At 37.1% G+C, this 19,971-nt stretch overlaps 1 protein-coding gene across 2 annotated transcripts in view; it reads right to left on the bottom strand.

The window, feature by feature from the left end:
* ANAPC1 (anaphase promoting complex subunit 1) overlaps positions 1-19,971 on the bottom strand; it is an 85,787-nt gene that overhangs the window by 31,149 nt on the left and 34,667 nt on the right. For both annotated transcript variants that reach the window (XM_029937818.1, XM_029937817.1), the window contains 9 exons: positions 17,531-17,609; positions 17,080-17,116; positions 16,915-16,985; positions 14,902-15,080; positions 11,729-11,943; positions 9,744-9,862; positions 5,124-5,395; positions 2,575-2,809; positions 1,248-1,339 (listed from right to left, as the gene is read on the bottom strand). In XM_029937818.1, the coding sequence (XP_029793678.1) occupies positions 1,248-1,339; positions 2,575-2,809; positions 5,124-5,395; positions 9,744-9,862; positions 11,729-11,943; positions 14,902-15,080; positions 16,915-16,985; positions 17,080-17,116; positions 17,531-17,609 (1,299 nt within the window). The remainder of the gene's footprint in view (positions 1-1,247; positions 1,340-2,574; positions 2,810-5,123; positions 5,396-9,743; positions 9,863-11,728; positions 11,944-14,901; positions 15,081-16,914; positions 16,986-17,079; positions 17,117-17,530; positions 17,610-19,971) is intronic.

Below are 19,971 nucleotides of genomic sequence, written 5' to 3'. Positions count from 1 at the left end.
CTGAGGGTTGAGGGGGAAGGGGGAGGGGGAAAAGAGGTGGTGGTGATGGTGGAGGGCACTTAAGGGGAAGAGCACTGGGTGTTATATGGAAAACAATTTGACAATAAAATATTATGGAAAAAAAAAAGAATTACAATACTTAATATATTTAAGTTCATACTTTCATTTCACAAAATAAAGGCTTTTGTAAAGTACAGTTAATTATACTAAAATGAAAGAAAATATTAGATATGTAAATGAAACCTGAATTATGAGCAGCCTAGTCCTTTCATTACTGTGCCAATGACCTCTTACAGCAACAGTGACTATAATAATAAACTACTGAACACTTTCTCTGTTTCAGGTACTATTCTGATGTTTAACATGGATTAACTTAATATAACAATTCTACCAAATAACTACCATTTTATAGATGAGGAAAGTGAGATAAGATATTAAGCCCCAGGTTACATAGCTTGTAACTGGCAGGGCTGGATATAGAGAAGGGTATAAAACAATCCATGGAGTTGTTTAACCAAATGACAATACTGTAGTTAAATGACATAACTCACTGGTTAGGACCAAATCAAGATCCCAATTCCCAGTATGCTGCTTTTCCACTGTACCATCTACCTCCTTAGTTCATGTGTCAAATGTGAAGAATCAAATGCCTAATAGCAAACTTTTCTTTATAGAATTTAGTTTCAGTAGAAAACTGTACTGGTGGTCCTTAAGGAACCCACATTCTAGATGACAGTCATTTGACGAAAGGTTTCTGATAATTCTACACTATGTCTCAAGGATGTGGTTAAAGATGGGTCAAAGTGATGACTACACTGTCACAAAGCAAATACTATGATGGCAACATTCTGAGATCCCAGTGAGTATCAGGGCGCCAATAGAAGGTCATGGTTTACCTCGAGCAACTACTAAGGACTGTTAAAACTCCCCGTCATACACACATTTCCACAATTTTCCTTTTTTCTGTCTGAGGGGGCTATCACTTCATCTTAGGTCCTAAATTCCTGGGAATATTTTATTCCCTTAGCTCATTCATGAACACTTATATCTAAGCCAGGGAGATATAAATCTCAAAGCCCCACTTTTCAATACAATTTCTCTCCATTTCCAAATCTAGCACTTAGAAAACTATCCAGTAAGAAAAAAGAGCTGAGACTCAGGTTGAGTCAGAGTCAGGCAGAGTGGTATTCAGAGTGAAGAAACCTGCAGAGACGGTAACTGAAGCACTGAAGGCACAGAGGGCTCACCCCCAAGCAAACCATGCCCAGGGCCAGGCCGGCAGCTAAAGAGTAGGACTCTCTGTCGGTGCAGTATTCCATTTCGGGACCTGGGGGTCGTCCTGGAAAAAAAAATAACACGGCTCAAGCTGGCCTCTTAAAATTCTGCCGTAAGTCTTAGAATTAACTCTCTAGTAAGCTGCGTAAGAACCATGAATTCACTATAACCTCCCTCAGAAAGATATGACATAATCACAAATGGTATCCACAATTGTCAGTTCACTACAAAATAAAGCCCAAAACGGTTCTTTTAATATACCAATTTGAAAGCAATGACTTTCAGACACTGAGAAACACTGGGTTTTATTTTAAAAAATATTTTTTTATCAAGAAGTAGTAAAAGTTCTTAAAGGGAAGGGTGCTCAAAAAACTTCTAATTTTTAATTTCTTGCATTTTGTTTTTGTTTTGCTAATTCCAATACTTCATTAGAAAGGTTAAAATGTGTTCAAATAATACTAATGGACAAGAGGACACTATGCTTTTAACCTAAATATGGGGGCACCTGGGTAGCTCAGTCGGTTGAGCATCTGATTTCAGTTCAGGTCATGATCTCGCAGCTTATAAGTTTGAGCCCCATATTAAGGCTCTGTGCGGACAGCTCAGAGCCTGGAGCGTGCTTCAGATTCTGTGTCTCCCTCTCTTTCTGCCCCTCCCTCTCTCACGCTCTCTCTTTCAAAAATTAAAAAAAAAAGTTTTGTTTTTAAGCTAAATATTATATTTCTAGATACCTATTTTGAATCTATATCATAGTGAGCCCTACTGTGGTAGAAGTCCTGTGTATGGATCCAAAAAATGTTTGGCTGGATCCAAAATTCATACTTTTAGGGTGCCTGGCTGGCTCGGATGGTTAAGCATCCAACTCTTGATTTCAGCTCAGGTCATGATTTTTTGATTCGTGGGTTTGAGCCCCACGTCAGGCTCTGCACTGACAGTGTGGAACCTGCTTGGGATCCTTTCTCCACTCTCTCTCCCTGACTCGTGTGAGCACACGCACGCATGCTCTCTCTCAAAATAACTAAATAAACTTAAAAAAAGAAAAGTACCAAGGGAAATAAAAAGACCAAAGGTTACCTCATTAAATAGCTCTGGAGCTCAACAATGGGCTGGCCAAAGAAACATGCAAATTAATAATCTGCACACTAATATCAGTCTTGGAAAATATTCAGGTTGTTTTTATTAATTAGCATGAGAACATTCTAACAAAAGCTACTATTTTCCCCTTAAGTTTGATGATTTTACTGCCATGTGGAGAAGGCAAGGTAGGCTTATGAAGACACAGCACTATTAATACCATACCTATCTCAGCCAACAGGACTTCCGCAGTGTGCCTGTGAGCTGTCCCCTGATACACAAGGCCAATGCCAACCACTGCAGCCACTTGCACATTGTGAGGAACATCAAGTTCTGTGGACGTTGGGGGTAAAAGGGCAGGAATGTGAATGCTGAGAAGCCGGGTAATTGACATATCCATGGTGCCCAGTTTAGCAGCAGAAACACCAAGGAGCAGTCCAATGCTTGTCATTTCATGACCCTAAGGTAGAAAGTAGGATGAAATGTAAGTCACTACTAAAACAAACATGTAGTCTTAAATACAGTACTGCCCGCCAGCACTTTCAGTAAGCACTTTTACTGACAGGCACAGTGAGAAGCGCCAAGAATACAACAGCAAACTAAACAGACACAGTTCTTCCTCTCACAATGCGAGTGCCCTAATGGAGGAAAAAGTGTTGAATTAAAATATACAGATATATTATTTAAAAGACAGTATAGTGAAAAAGTATAAAATAATATGAAATAGTATTTTTAAAAAGCCTAATTTAGATTAGGAGGAGCTGGAGAATTATTAGGGATAGCTGAAGAAGTGAAATTTACAATAAAACCAGAAGGATTAATACAAATTCGCCAGGAAAAGTGGTAGAAAGGGAGGCAGTTAGCTTTAGAAAGTAAGAGAAAATGAGGTCAGATGAGAGAACAACATGTAAATGGCTCTAATGAGATCCAGAAAATAAACCTTCACATCATTAGTCAAGTGACCACAGAATGCCATGACAATGCACCGAGAAACAAATAGTCTTTTCAAAAATGGTGATCATTGTAGACACATGCAAAAGAATAAAGTTGGACCCCTTCCTTACATCATTCACAAAAATTAACTAAAAATGGATCGCAAAACTAATTGAAAGAGCTAAAACTATAAAACTCCTGGAAGAAAACACAGGTATGAATGCATTAGGAACAAAATGAAATATGATATCAAAGCACAGCAATTAAAAAAATAGATGAGGGGCGCCTGGATGGCTCAGTTGGTTGGGCGTCCAACTTCAGCTCAGGTCATGATCTCACAAGTGTGTGAGTTCAAGCACTGCCTCAGTCTTTGTGCTGACTGCTCAGAGCCTGGAGCCTGCTTCAAATGCTGTATCTCCCTCTCTATCTGCCCCTCCCCTGCTGGCACTCTCTCACTCTCTCTCAAAAATAAATAAATTTTCAAAAAGATTTTTTCATAAAAAATTTAAAAATAGATGAATCAGACCATTAAAATTAAAAACTTTTGTGCTTCAAGGATATCATCAAAAAGTGAAAAGTCAGCCACAGAATGAAAGAAAATTTTTGCAAGTCATTTATCTGTTAATGAACTTAGTATCAAGAATATAACTAAGACAACCAATTTTAAAATAAATAAAAGATCTGAATAGACATTTCTCCAGAAAAGACTTACAAATGGTGTAGGAACACATGAAAAGATGCTCAACATCACTGGCCATCAGGGAAATGCAAACCAAAACAATTAGATATTATTTCAGACCTACTAGGATGACTATAATTAAAAAGACAGACAAGTTTTGGCAAGAATGTGGAGAAACTAGACTCCTGATATATTGCTGGTGGGATTGTAAAAAGGTAAAGTCACTCTGGAAACAGTTTGGTAGTTCCTCAGAAATTTAAACAAACATTTACCATATGATGCAGCAATTCTACTCCTAGAAATATATCCAAAAGAAATGAAAACATACGTCCACACAAAAACATGTGCTTATAGCATCACCATTCATAATAGACAAAAAGTAGAAATAGCCCACATATCCACTAACTGATGGATAAATACAGTACATCCATACAATGGAATATCCATTGTGCAATAAAAAGGAATGAAGTGCTACTACATGATACAACATGAACAAACCTTGAAAACATTATGGTAAGACAAAGAAGCTAGTCATAAAAGACCACCTATTGTATGATTCCATTTATATAAAGGTCCAGAATCAGCAAATCCATAGAGACAGAAAGTAGACCTGTGGTTGCCAGTGACGAGAGGGAAATGGGAATGGAATTACTGCTACTGGCCAGGAGGCTCGTTTAGGGACTGATGAAAATGTTCCAAAATTAACGGCAGTAATGGAGGCACAATTCTTTGAATATACTAAAAACCACTGAATCGTATACTTTAAATGGGTGAATTTTTATGACATAAAATTTAGTTTTTTTACACATAATTTACACCAAAATTTAGAGTGTACACCAAGATAAAGAGTTTGGTGTGCCAAACTGTGAAGTGAAAAAATCTGGTGTACCAAGAAGCTAAAATGGCCAGTCCCCATGGTTAGGATATAGAGAGCAAGGGCTTGAGTGATACAAAGCAGGCTGAACAAGTGGGATCACACAGGCTCCTGGATTATGTATCAAGAGCAATGGAAGATCTTGAAAGAGTGTTGACACAGGAAGTCTTCAGAAAGATCACTCTGCCTGCTATGAGATCAGTGGGTTTAGAGGAAGAAGAATAAAGAAGGAAGAGCACGCAGAACAATTAGGAGCTGCCGCCATGGCCCAGAAGCTAAGAGTCTCACCTTGGTCAAATAGTCATGGATATTGAGAGTAGCCAGCTTGGTCAGGTGCCCATTCAGACCCAGGGCCATGAGAAAGCCAGCGTACTCATTGGCTAACTCGGCATGCTTGGGCTTATTATAAACAATCCAAGCTGAGTCGATCTGGGAGGCGGGGGCTATCTTCAGGCCAGCAGCCACACCATTGTGGAAGCTGGCCCAGCTCGTCATGTTGGGAGGCACATCGATGTTTCCACTGTTAAGGTCTACCGTTGTGTTCCGAGGAGGGGCCCGTCCTATTCAGGCAAACAAATTTAAAATTGAGAGAGTAACAATTCATAATAAATCCATAATTACTTAATTTAGATTTTTGAAAACAGAGATTACTTTTTCTATATTCGAAACCCTTAACCTCATAACACCTGGGATGATATTAGGTTACTGTGAGTACTTAAATTTTTATATATGTATGTCAAACCTGATTCAAGGTGGAAAAACACTACCTGTTTAAAACTGGACCACTTTTTTATATCATACGCAAAAATAGATTCCAAAGGATTAAAGACCTAAATGTGAGAAGTGAAACCAAAAAATTCCTAGAAGAGAACACAGGCAGTAATTTCTTTGATATCAACCAAAGTAACATTATTCTAGATATGTCACCTAAAGCAAGGGAAACAAAAGCAAAAATAAACTATTGGGATGACATCAAAATAAAATTCCTTCACAGCAAAGGAAACCATCAACAAAACAAAAAGGCAACCTACTGAACAGGAGAAGATATCTGAGAATCATATATCTGATAAGGGTTAGTATTCAATTTATATAACTCAACATCAAAAAAAATCTAATTAAAAACAGGCAGAGAACCTGAATAGACATTTTTCCAAAGAAGACATACAGATGGCTAACAGATACATGAGAAGACACTCAGCACTGCCAATCATCTGGGAAATGCAAATCAAACCCACAGCGAAATATCACTTTACACCTGTCAAAATGGTTAGAATCAAAAAGAATTAACAAATGTTATTAGCAAGGATGTGGAGAAAAAGGAACCCTGTGCACTGTTGGTGAGAAAGTAAATGTGGAGAACAGTATAAAGGTTCCTCAAAAATTTAAAAACAGAAGTCCCACTGATCCAATAATTCCATTACTGGGTATTTATTTACTGGCCCTCAAAAACAACAGCATTAATTTGAAAAGATACAATCACTTCTATCCTTACTGTAGTATTATGTACAATAGCCAAGATATGAAAACAGCCCAAACATCCATCAACAAAATAAAGATGTAGCATGCGTAGGCATGCATGCACACACGCGTGCGAACACACACACAGGAATATTGCTCAGCCCATAAAAGGTATAAGATATTGCCATTTACAACATAAAGGAACCCAGCAGGTATTATGCTAAGTGAAAGAAGTCAAACAAAGAAAGACAAATACCATATAATCTTACTTATATGTGGAATCTAAAAAACAAAAGAAATGAATAAACAAAGACCAGAATCAGACCTATAAATACAGAGAATAAAATGATGATTACTAGTGAGGAGGGGAGTAGGGCCATGGGCAAAATAAATGAAAGAGTGGGAGGGATACACAGGCTTCCAGTTTTGGAATGAGTTTTAAGTCATGGAAATAAAAGGGGCAGCATTGGGAATACAGTCAATGGAATTATAACAACATTCTACGGTGACAGACGGTAGCTACACCTGTGGTGAGCATTACACAGTTATTGAATCACTGTTGTACACCTGAAACTAAAGTTAACACTGTATGTCAACTATACTCAAAAAAATAATAAGTAATTATTTTAAAAATAAAATAATTCATCATCCTTTTGCTAAAATACATGGGGCTATGATAACTGATGCCAAATTAACTTTATACAGATGTGATTAGGATACCTACTGCTTTGAAATCTCTTTCAAACAGAAAAGAGCTTATTAAAAAATAAAATGAATGCATCTCAGTGGCTCAGTCGGTTAAGAAACCGACTCTTGATTTCAGCTGAGGTCATGATCTCAGTTTGTGAGTTCGAGCCCCGCATTGGGCTCCACACTGACTATGCAGATCCAGCTTGGAATAGTCTCTCTCCCTCTCTCTCTCTGCCCCTTCACAACGTGCTCCCACATGCATGTTCTCTTTCTCTCTCTCAAAATAAAGAAATTCTTAAAAAAAAAAAAAAAAAGGTCTAGGAATGCCTGGGTGGCTCACTCAGTTAAGCATCCGACTTAAGCTCAGGTTATGATCTCACAGTTCATGAGTTCAAGCCCTGCACAGGGCTCTGTGCTGACAGCTCAAAGCCTGCAGCCTGCTTCAGATTCTGTGTCTCCCTCTCTCTCTGCCCCTCTCCTGCTCACTCTCTGTCTCTCTCTCAAAATAAATAAACATTTAAAAAAAATTTTTTAATGTTCATGATTTTATTTCTTTTTTAATTTCTTTTCTTGAGTCTTTTGGTTTTGATCTACACTGTGTACAGGCAAATATAAACTCTTCATATATCCTTAATGTTCTGTATTAATTAAGCCAGGCCATGGATGAATGTTTAAAATTAGTGTTCCAAATATCACATAAAATTGCACAGTTCACTACCAGTTTGAAAATATGGTTTTAAAGGAGCTCTGAAGTTATGTAAAATAAATTTCAAATAGATGCACAGTATCTTAGCTGGAGCTGGCACACATATACACACACACAAAGTAAAATATATTCGTTTTTACCATTTGCTTTGTGTGCCTAAGAACTAACTCAAATGCAGGTGCATGACAGCACCACACGGGGTGACAAATTCATGAAGTATACTTTTACTTTCTCAAAAGGCAGAGAGATTGATAATGAAAAACTCACTTTCTAAGACAATTCATCATTTCCATAAGACTCAGTATTTACACACAAGAGAAAATGACAGGCAAAAGGTAAAGCAAATTTTCTTCAATAAGAATAAAAACATACAAAAGTACAAACAGGGTATATCAGTGTAAGTTATGGAGCTATTTATTCTAAGAGAGTATCTTTTCCTAAATTAACTTATTATTTAAACAAGATATTAGGTTTTTGGGACGGGGAAGTTTGCCAAAATGGCTAAAAGAATGAAAGTTTGGGTAAATGTCAGAATATGCAGATTTGAATATGTAAATTTAACTAAATATATTCAGAAAACAAAAAAGACAATTCATGTATTCATTTTTCAACACCCAACCAAGCACCACTGCCCAGATTTAATACATTTTAACATTTGCCAACTTTGTATGAAATTATTTTCTTTTTAACCCAAATTGTTTTTATGAAAACCTTCAAACAGTTGAAAGACTAATAGAATGAACACCTGTATACCCTGCTCTCTATGAAGATTCAGGAATTATCCAAATTTTGCCATATTGCTTCATCTCTAAGAGAGAGAACAGTTCACATACTGAAGGTAATTCTGCTTGCTAGGTCTCTAAATAAGATTAGGGATCCAGAACAGGTAATAATGAGATAAAAATGTGTTCTTCACTCAGCGAATCTCATTTTCCATATGCTATTAAAAGTATAAGATCTCCACATATCTAAGTGGGACCCTGGATTTTATTAAATTGTGCAACTTAAAACACTATGGAATTATATTTGCATATATTACATACTCTACAGTACTGCATGTATAATATATACATTTTGTAAAGGTCTCATGAAACCACACATACTTCAGGAATTTTCAATGATATTTTCGACATACAAAACTGTCACCTTTAGAACATATTCAAACTAGCACTAGGTGAACGTGCACTAATAACATTGAGAAGGAATACACTTCCATGTTGCAGAAGTAAAAATCCACACAACCAAACAGAAAGATAATTTGATAATGTTACATCATATTATCATTTAAGGCTTTGATGTAAAATCAAAGCCTTAAAATCTTGCTGTCCTAGAAATTCTACTTTTAAAGCAATTAATAACTAAATAAATGACTATGCCCTGACAACATGTTAATAGCAAAAAAATAATTTCCAACAAAATCAGGTTATTTACGTACACTATATTCCATTAAATAAAATACTCTGGAGCAAATAAAAATGAAGTTGTTGATTAAAACTATGTGTATACAATACCTACACATATGTATACAATATAACTATACACCTATGTTTGGTAGGTATGAAAGGATGCTCACTCTACAGTAAATTTTAAGACAATTTCTAAAACAGATTCAAATTTGCTGATAATTAAACATATATAAAATTATAAAATAGAAAAAATTGGGAACCATGTATACAAAAATGTTAACACTAGTGAATTCTACCAAATGCTCTACTATACTTGAGCATTTACATATTCTACTTCAAGATTATTTAAAGTTCAATAATCTCACCATTATTAGTATCTTTCTAAACTTTCCCAAGTGCCTTTTTATATCATAAAATGGTCTCACTAAAAGCAAAACCTAGTTAAGAGGCGACATACTATGTCCTTAAAGGTTTACTGTGCTTTGCTATTCAAGCTCTGAAAACCACTAGAGTAGCTATTAATAATATATGAAATCACTGGGGACAGAAAGAGCATTTCTTTGGCTTTAACTAAAATAATTCAGTAACTCCACTAAAAATGTACTTAATCTTATTTTCCTCTCTCGCTCAGCCCAGAATTTAACATACCAGTCAAGTTCAATTTAGGAATAGGCAGTGGTTCCGTTGGAACAGGATGGTATGAAAACAAGGTAAACATTCCTCGTCCTACAGGAAGGGCCATAGTTCGCTGACACAACTGGAGCAATCTATAATTAAAATCAAAACCAACATGTGAAAAATCTTTAAACAAAAAGAAACTGGAATGTAATCTGTAGGAAAGTATTCCAAAAGAAGTAGTTCTGATAAGATGAAATCACATCAAAGTAAATCTAAACAAAGTTGTGGATGAATCATCCAAATATGGTTATTCTCATTTTAATACTCTTGTTACCCTTAGAAATCTGAGAGATACATTTTCTTTCTTTTCATATTTGCTTTCAGTGAAAACCACCTGGTCTGTAAACCAAGCCAACCCTCCCTGGGCATCTACAAAGAGAAATCTAAATTCCACTCTGATGCTAACCTGCTCAAAGGAAAATGTTATATGTTTTGGGTTTCCTCATTTTGTTGTCAGACTAGCTACCTTCAGTACGTCTGGGATCCTCACCCATCCTTTCTGCCACCATAGCCTCAGAAGTGCTACCTCTGTGGGGCATCTGGGTGGCTCAGTCGGTTAAATGTCCGGCTTCGGCTTAGGTCATGATCTCACAGTTCATAGGCTCAAACCCCACGTCAGGCTCTGTGCTGACAGGTAGCTCAGAGACTGGAGCCTGTCTTCAGATTCTGTATCTCTCTCTCTCTCTCTCTCTCTCTCTGATCCTCCCCTGTTCACGCTGTCTCTGTCTCTCAAAAATAAATAAAAAACATTTTTAAAAAAAAATTTTTTTAAAGTGCTACCTCTGTGGCCTATACACAGGAAAGAAACTCTCCATACTAGAAGCCAGTGGATTTCATAGTGTCTCCAGGGAAAAAAGTATTAGTCTCACTTACATGATGGCTAAGATTTACAGGATTAATAGCACCATAAATCAGTTATATTCAAGGTTAAAATGGCTTCAGTGAGCTCTATTTTGAAACTAATACACTACTCTTAACTTGTTTCTATATTAAATCACATTCCATGTAGCCCCTTAAAAAAAAACAGACAGAAATTGTAAAAGTAGGAGCATTTATAATCAGAAAATAAACATTTAACACGAGTTATATCTAAAGACACAAAAACATCCTTTCAGAGGCTAAAATTTTCTCTGCAGACAAAACTATTCATAAGCACATTCTCTAAGTGTATACACACACAGCTGCTTTTCTAGTTTTTTGGTGAGGAAAATTTGCTATCCTAAGTTTCTTTAGGAACACTGCCCCACCTTAATTTAGAATCAGAAAAATTCAAGGCAATCCCATAGAACTTTTTTCGCAGAAACCTTAAATATAATCCACAAAACTATAATAATGGAAACAATCCTGTAATCCTTTCTATTTAAGATGTCACTGATTATAAGACAGATCACTATTTCATGAGACACTAAGAAAAAATATTGCCAACTAAATTAGAGCACCTATTAAATGAAAAACATATTCTGATTTCAGAGATATTAAAAGGTTAGAAAAAACTAGCATCATAATATCAGTGAACTCAGTTAATAATCATGGCTAACTGCATTGAGCTTTATACTACATATGGCATACTGGGCAGTGTTCTAAGCACTATGTAGAAATAACTCGCTGTAGGGGCACCTGGGTGGCTCAGTCAGTTAAGCATCCCACTTCAGCTCAGGTCATGATCTCGTGGTTTGTGAGTTCTAGCCCCGCATCAGGCTCTGTGCTGACAGCTTGGATTCTGGAGCCTGGAGCCTCCTTCAGATTCTGTGTCTCTCCCTCCCTTTGCCTCTCCCATACTCATGCTCTGTCTCTCAATAGTAAATCTTAAAATGTAAAAAAAAAAATTTTAAGAAATAATTCGCTGTACACACAGAGCAACCTTGTGAGGTACGAAAGCACATGGTTTCTTTCACAAAATAAATAAATAAACCATAAAAAAAAATACCGACGAGATAATGACATGTTTCCTTTACCTGTTTTCTTTTTCCTCAATAAACTCATGGTCACTGAGCTCTGGATACTGTACCACATTGACACGGACGGGATGTGCACTTTGAAGAAGCCTTCGCACGTCCTGTACCCTTAAATCTTCACTCCATATTAATGACATAACCTCCTGATTCATGTCATTCATGCCATCATCTTCCTCCTCAGTTTCTGTTCCTGAAGGAACATCTGATGAGAGCACCTGAGTAACAGACTTGATTGTAATAATAATTTAAAAATCAACCACCATGCACTCACTGAACACAAAGATACATAGGATGATGCACCATGACTCTGTCTGCACAAAGAAAATACATATTCCATAGCAAGGCTGGTTTGGGTACCCCGTGTATACTGGGACTTCAATCCAGAAGTCTTTTTTAAAAGTACAGTCACACTGCCCACTTGGGAAAATTATTTCTTGAGCCCAGGGAAAAAACACTAGACTTAGGACAATAGTCAGGAAGCTGATTCTATTAGAGAAACATTCTAAATAAATTATAAAAATCTAACTACATCCTAAATGTTCTAAAAAGGAAGCAAATTACTAAAAGGAATTTGAGTGAAACCTATTCGCCATTACTAAAGAACCCACACTAACTTAAATAACGTCTTCCATTAACATGAGCAGAAGAAAACAGCTTGAAAGGCATATACCAAGGACTGGAGGGAGCTAACAGTACTTTCTTACTTCAGTACTTTAAATGGAACTTAATTGATTTTCACTTTTTATAAGAATGTTTCTTAACTGGATTTCTTAATCAGACTGCAGCAAATAAGCAAGAAGGGTTAATCCCTTGCTTATCATTCTTTCTCAGAAGCTCAGCAGGTGCTTTCATATGAGCCTTCCCCATCCAAATCAATCACACTTCAACCTAGATGTGAATAGCATGAAATCTTCTCATTTTCTCTCAAGAATCTTATACTCCTTTAACAAAAAATTGTTTAAGATGCTAAAGTTTTACAACATTTAATATGGAAAGAACATTAGCCTGAAAAAAAATAATAGCAGATATGACTAATCCCTCTTACTTAGTTCATAAATATTTATTATGGCTCCTATGGAATATGTAATTTTAAAAGAAACTATATTCTAATGGGTGAGTTAGCTATAAAATATACACCCAAATAGCCAATAAACTGAAAATAGATGAGTTATAAAAGGTAGCCTCAAATAACTGAACAAACTGAATTTAGACAATTACTTAAAATCATACTTAATACAAGTCAAACATCATCAATATCATTTGGTTTTAGTGCTAATGATGTTAAACTGCTCTAATAGTAACAAAACAGGTCTAAATGCTAAAATTTATCTTGGGAAAGAATCACCATATTATTAGCAATTTTAAAAAACCTGGTTTTGTTTAGAACAAGACAAACAGTAATTCAACTAAGAGCTGTTATACAAGTATCGATAAAAAGCCAGATCAGCTGGGCCAGCGCTGCTGGAGATGGGATCCCACGGCAACAGCTTCTCTTCATAGACCCAGCAGGCAAATCATGACACAGACTCTGAAGCTCTGAAGAAGTTTAATAGCCTAAGACCTGATGTAGAGTATAAACAATTTCATTTTGATTAATATGTTCAAAACCTAATAAGCAATGAGGCATATTTGTGCTATTCTCTTAGGGAGATAAACAAAGTAGATGAGTCACCTGGAGTGGAAAAACAATCCCAGAATCCTCTCTGATCCTCGGGGTAATGCAATGCTACCATTTTTTTTTAAGCTAAATAGAGCTCTAGAAGAAGTAGGAGAAATTCCATTTTTAAGTTTTAAAAGAGACTGATTTAAAAAAAAGAAATTAGGGCGCCTGGTGGCTCAGTTGGTTGAGCATCCAACTTTGGCTCAGGTCATGATCTCACATTCGTGGGTTCAATCCCTGCGTCGGGCTCTGTGCTGATGGCTCAGAGCCTGGAGCCTGCTTCAGATTCTGTGTCTCCCTCTCTCTCTGACCCACCCCTGCTCATGCTGTCTCTCTCTGTCTCTCAAAAATAAATTTAAAAAACATTTAAAAAATTAAAAAAATAAAAAGAGAAATCATCAAAGAGTGATGATGTAATTCATTTTCTGTTAGTAGTCTTCTCTGAACCCATTCTTTATAAATGCAGACTAGGAACGCCTGGGTGGCTCAGCTGGTTAAGCGTTCAACTCTTGGTTTTGGCTCATGTCATGATCTCACGGTTCAGTTGGTGAATTCAAGTCCCACATTAGGATCCATGCTAACAGCAGAGAGCCTGCTTGGGATTCTTTGTCTCTCCCTCTCTCTCTGCCCCTCCCTCACGTGCGGGTGTACTTGCGCACACTTTCTCTCTAAAAATAAATATGTAAACTTCTAAAAAATAAAGTAAAAGCAGACTGGAAGACTGATATTTCAGGACAGAATTTCAGGAGATGATCTAAGACATCTTCTAAACAACTTTAATGTCTTTTTATCCCAGCTCCCAAAAAACCCTTTCCTGGCGCTTCAGTTTTCGGTAATTAAACAGATGTATTTAGGGGCGCCTGGTGGCTCAGTCAGTTAAGTGTCCAGTTTTGGCTCAGGTCATGATCTCACTGTTCGTGGGTTCGAGCCCGGCGTCAGGCTCTGTGCTGACAGCTAGCTCAGAGCCTGGAGACTGCTTCAGATTCTGTCTCTCTCTCTCTCTCTCTCTCTCTCTCTCTCTCTCTGACCCTCCCCTGCTCACACTCTCTCTGTCTGCCAAAAAAATAAATAAAAGACATAAAAAAAAATTTTTTTAATAAAAAAAATAAATAATGTATTTACATCTATTTAAAAAGTTAAACTCAAGAAATTCAACACATCAAAAAAAGTAGAAAGAACTAAATAGTTACAGATTCATATTGAGGCTACTAACTACCAAAGTGGTTACTTACCAATTTCTCTCCCAACACGCACAGAAAGAGCCATGGTACTGGATGTACATACTTAGCACTTGTCCTAACTCGAAGTCTAGGCAAAACACAGTCTTCACAAAACCTCTGTTCCCATGTCAATTTATTAATAAGAATATATGCCCAATTATAAACCCCATAGCATAAAACATAAAAGACAAACTGATGTATACACTTGGAAAAAGACTTAAGAGAAAAATTAAGATTTCTACTTTAATTCTGAGACTAAACCTGAACTTTGAACTCTCTATGTTGATACTCACAGATTTCCCTTTGGGTAAGTTTCCTTCGCAGGCCTGCTTGGACAGATCCTGCCTTCCAATCAGGACACAGACAGCTTCCGGCCAGTCTGAAGCAGGCTGTTCACGACAGTGGTAAATTGCATCTCTGATGGGAAGAGCAATTCCAAACGGAAGAGTTTCCAAGTCTCTTAAAGTGAAACCTTGTGATGAAAGGAAGGGAGAATACTTTTCATTCAGACCTACCACTGTCCCAATTATCCTCTGACTGAAATTAATCAATAGCTATCCTGACAAATAAAAGAGAATCTATTTCATTCACCTTACTACCAGACTAGCGTCTTAACATCAGGGATTAGTATAAAAGGTCTCTTTAAAAGAACTAAAAATCTTCAGAAAAAGAGAAACAACCCAACAGAAAGACAGGAGGGACAAAAAGACATTTCCCAAAAAAGAAACACAAATGGTCAATAAACATATGAAAAGATGCTCTACTTCCTGAGTGATCAGGAAAGGTCAAATTAAAACTGCTGACTATATAATTTCACACTCACTTGAGCAACACTATTCATTCACTATGACAAAAAAAGGGTAGGGAGGAAACAGCTCAACTGCTATCAACAGAATAAACTGGGATATATTCAAACAACAGAGTATATAGCAGTGAAAATGAAAGATCTACTGCTACCTGAGTTAATACGGACGAACTGAGTGAAGAAATAATTTATATCTATATTCATTTATATGAAGTTCAAAGACCTACAAGACCAAGCAATAGATAAAGATGATAAAACTATGAAAGTAATGAAGGAATGGGCACCTGGGTGGCTCAGCCAGTTAAGCAATCGACTTTGGATCAGGTCATGATCTCATAGTTCATGGGTTCGAGCCCCACATCAGGCATGTGCTGACAGCTCAGGGCCTAGAGCCTGCTTCAGATGCTGTGTATCCCTCTCTCTTTGCCCCTCCCTCTTTCTCTCTCTCTCAAAAATAAAGAAACATTTAAAAAAAGAATGAGGGGAAGTAATGAAAAACACATTTTATACATTTTTAATAAATACTTTATATTTTAAATTTTCAAGTCCTCAGGTAAATTAAAATTTATTTTTCCTATGACGATTTTCTAAATGTTATACTATTGTATATTATTTATTAATACTGAAAGTTGATTAATTATTAAGGTAAAAAATGTTTCCTTCTATGAGAATAACACTTTTATTAAATATCGTATGACATACAAATGGACAGAACTAACTCATCTAACAGTTTTCAGCACAGGCATCTTATCTGTAATACTATACAATAATATTATAGTTTTCAAAGGAGCATTAAAAAACAGTGAAAAACTGTCATTTAGAATATTCTTTAAATAAGAACTCAGATATCCTGTAATAGTCACTACACCATTATTTATAACATACTATCTTATAACAGTCATTTTTTATATCTTCATATCCATAATTTAAAAACTTTTTTAAGTACTTTATTTAAAAAAAAATAGTGTACTCCATTTAGATCCTAAGAGCACTGGCTTCCGGAAGGGAACTCCTTACCTCCTTTGCCCTCCTTCCAGCTATATCCTCATCTTGGAGCCTAAGTCACTAGCCTATACTCTTCAAAAGCACACCCTGAAATGTTTGCACAATTACTTTTACAAGTGGGCAGAAATACTCCCTTCTGATATCTGAGTGTGACAACGGCTTCCAGTCTGTGTGGGTAAAGATTACAGTTCTCCCTTCCGAGGCCAGTGCACATAACCACAGCTTTCAGTGACCTAAGGTGAATGGCAAGTAAACATCTCTTACCCAACAAGAGACAAAGAGCTGGTATGTGGAGGGTAGGACATGGTCAGGGAAAAAAAGTGAGACTTGATGGGCCTGCAGGACCCTTTCACAGAGCGAGAGCCCCTCTCTTCTGCTTTCTAGTTCAAGCTCGCTGTGAAGAGGCATGGCCCACTGAGGAAGGAGGTGTCCAGAGAAAGCAGGGGTTCTCACCAGCATCTCAGTGACACATAAAATGTAACAAAGACTACCTTACCTACGTCAGTCATCCAGACGACTAATCGTTCAGCTAGACTAGAAACTGATGTAGAATGCCTGAAACTAAACCTGTAAGAGAATAAAACACAAAATTATTAAAAATAGTAAAATGCAATCATGTTTTATATTTTTAATATAAGAGTATTATCTGAATAAAAGTCACCTGTTTTCTTCTTGTTCTGCTTGTGACTTCTGGGGAGCTAAAAGGGAATGAAAAGGGAATTTTATTTTGATAGTTATCCTGATAAAGAGAACATATAACAGGAAGAAGACATTTGGAAATACAAGTTCAAACAACTCCTAAAAAAATGTAAGCAGTCCTCTGGCAGGCTGGAAAGGATAATAATTTCCCTGAGGCTAAAACAGTCCTTTGTACATACATTGAAATAATGTAAAATTTGTTAGGTCTGAAGTACTCTGGGTCTCAGAAAATTAACTATGAACCACAGACAAGAACAGTGCAAAAGGCCGCCACTAAAATGAGGCAAGATGTGGCCTCTAGAACAAACATAGCACATTTTTAATTTTTTTATCTCAATTCTGATATCAACATTTGTAAAAAGTGTTTTGGGGGAAAAAATTTGCTTTGGGAGCCTAATATCGCACTGACTTACCTATAGTAATTCTGGATAAATACTGTGAGGATTCTTCAGAAACAGAACTCTCATTACCAAGGATGTAGAGTGCAATGCTCTGCATTAGGAGAAAATAAACATTATTTTTTAAAACCAAGGACATATGATTACACAGAGGAAAACTCATCCATTTTAGGTATACAGCTTTGAGTGTTGACAACATACAATAAAATAATCACTATTACAATCATGGTATGGAATGCTTCTATGTCCCCAAAAAGCTCCCTTTTACCCTCTGTAATCAATCTACTTCTCCCACACCCAGCGCGGGAAACAACTCCTGTTTTCTTGCCCTATAGTTTTTGCCTATTCAACAATACCACAGAAATGGAATCTTTCAATAGGTACACTTCTGTGTCCTACTTCTTTAACTTAGCATGCCTCTGAGATTCGTTCACATTATTGCATGCATCAGTAGTTTGTTTCTTTTTATTGTTGAGTAGTATTCCATTATACGGAAGTACCAAACTTTCTCCATTCATAAACTGATGGACACCTGGGTTGTTTCTGGTTAGGTGAACCCTAACCCACATCCTTCTCCACTTTGGCCTTCAAAGTTCTCATTTGAATATTTGCTACTTGCTACTACCACCAGTATCTACACCTGCACTAAGCTTTTATTTTCTTTCCAAAGAAAGTAGCACGATTCCATTAAAATTTTACTACAATGCAGGAGAATCTTAAAAGCCAATTATAACCAATATAGGCACTGCAAATGACACAGTCCTGAACCTAAGGGATATGATATCTAACAACAAAAAAAAGTCATAATACAAGTATCCACAAGTTGACTAACAGAACTTAACTTGGAGGCTGACCAACTTGGTATATTCATATTTCTCTGGCTCCTCTTTGTGGCTAGACACACATCAAGTCTCCCCCTACCCAGCAGAGTTAGGCAGTACCAACCTATTTGGTGGTTTCACTTAAATGGTTCCACACAAGTATCAAGGGATGTAAAAATTCTGGAATTAACCTGCTCTTAATATTCTGGAGGGGGGTGCCTGGGTGGCTCAATTGTTTGGGGGTCTGACTTCGGCTCAGGTCATGATCTCATGGTTCGTGGGTTCATGCCCTGTGTCAGGCTCTGTGCTGAGAGCTCAGAGCCTGGAACGTGCTTCAGATTCTGTGTGTCTTTCTCTCTCTGTCCCACCCCCTCTAGCTCTGTCTCAGTCTCTCAAAAGTGATTAAATATTAAAAAAATCTATTTTTTTGTAATATTTTGGAGAGTTTTTAGTTTATTTATTTTGAGAGAAGGGAGGGGCGAGAGAGAGAGAGAGGCAGACAGAGAACCCCAAGTAGGCTCCGTGCTGTCAGCACAGACCCCAACGCAGAGCTTGAGCTTATAAACCGTGAGATCATGACCTGAGCCAAAATCAAGAGTCAGACACTGATTCCTGGTGCCCCTAAACCTGCTCTTAATATTTTGTAAATATATTTAACGCCACTGAATTAATTGTACATTTAAAATAGTTAAAATATTATAAATATATGTAAGTAAATGCATATATAAATATGTATATTTGACTACCATTTTTTTTAAAGCAGTATCACTCTCCTGCATGTCTGTTTCAGAGCCACGGGGTGCTCTGGAGGGGCTGTGGAGGAGACTAAAGCATGAAATTCTCCTATAGGCCTGGAAAGGCCCCATCTCTGGAAAGGTCCACAAACCCTGTAAGCAGATTGCCAGCAAGAAGGGACCAGGGGATGGGAACACGAAGGAACTCGCCTTTACCAAAGTCCTTCGTTTCATCTAAAGGGTTGAACTCAGACATGAACTAATTGAATAAGGGATGCTAGATGGTATGTGGGCAGGGGGATGGGTGTTAAGGTGGGCACCTGTTGATGAGCACTGGGTGTTGTATGTAAGCAATGAATCACTAAATTCTACTCCTGAAACCAGCATCACACTGTATGTTAACTATAATTTAAATAAAAACTTGAAACATACATACATATAATAAAACAATTTTGAAAAATAATGAAAAGTCACAGTAAGCAATTTTAAGACTTACTATACAGCTACAGCAACCAAGACAGAGTGGACAGCAACACAGATCAACAAACTACAACAGAAAGCACAGAAACAGACCCACAAAAATGCAGCAAGCTAATTTTTGACGAAAGTGCAACAACAGAGAAAGGACAGTCTTCTCAACAAATGGTGTTAAAAGAATTTGACATTCAAATAGAATAAAAACCTCAACCTATATCTCACATCTTATTATTAAAAAAATTATCAGGGGCGCCTGGGTGGCTCAGTCAGTTGAGCGTCCAACTTCAGCTCAGGTCATGATCTCACAGTTCATGGGTTTGATCTGCACGTCAGGCTCTGTGCTGACTGCTTGCTAAGAGCCTGGAGGCTGCTTCAGATTATGTGTCTCCTTCTCTCTCTGTCCCTCCCCTGCTCACACTCTGTC

Source organism: Suricata suricatta, chromosome 4, assembly GCF_006229205.1.
Source record: "Suricata suricatta isolate VVHF042 chromosome 4, meerkat_22Aug2017_6uvM2_HiC, whole genome shotgun sequence".
Lineage (NCBI taxonomy): Eukaryota > Metazoa > Chordata > Mammalia > Carnivora > Herpestidae > Suricata > Suricata suricatta.
This window is presented reverse-complemented; position numbering and strand designations above follow the sequence as displayed.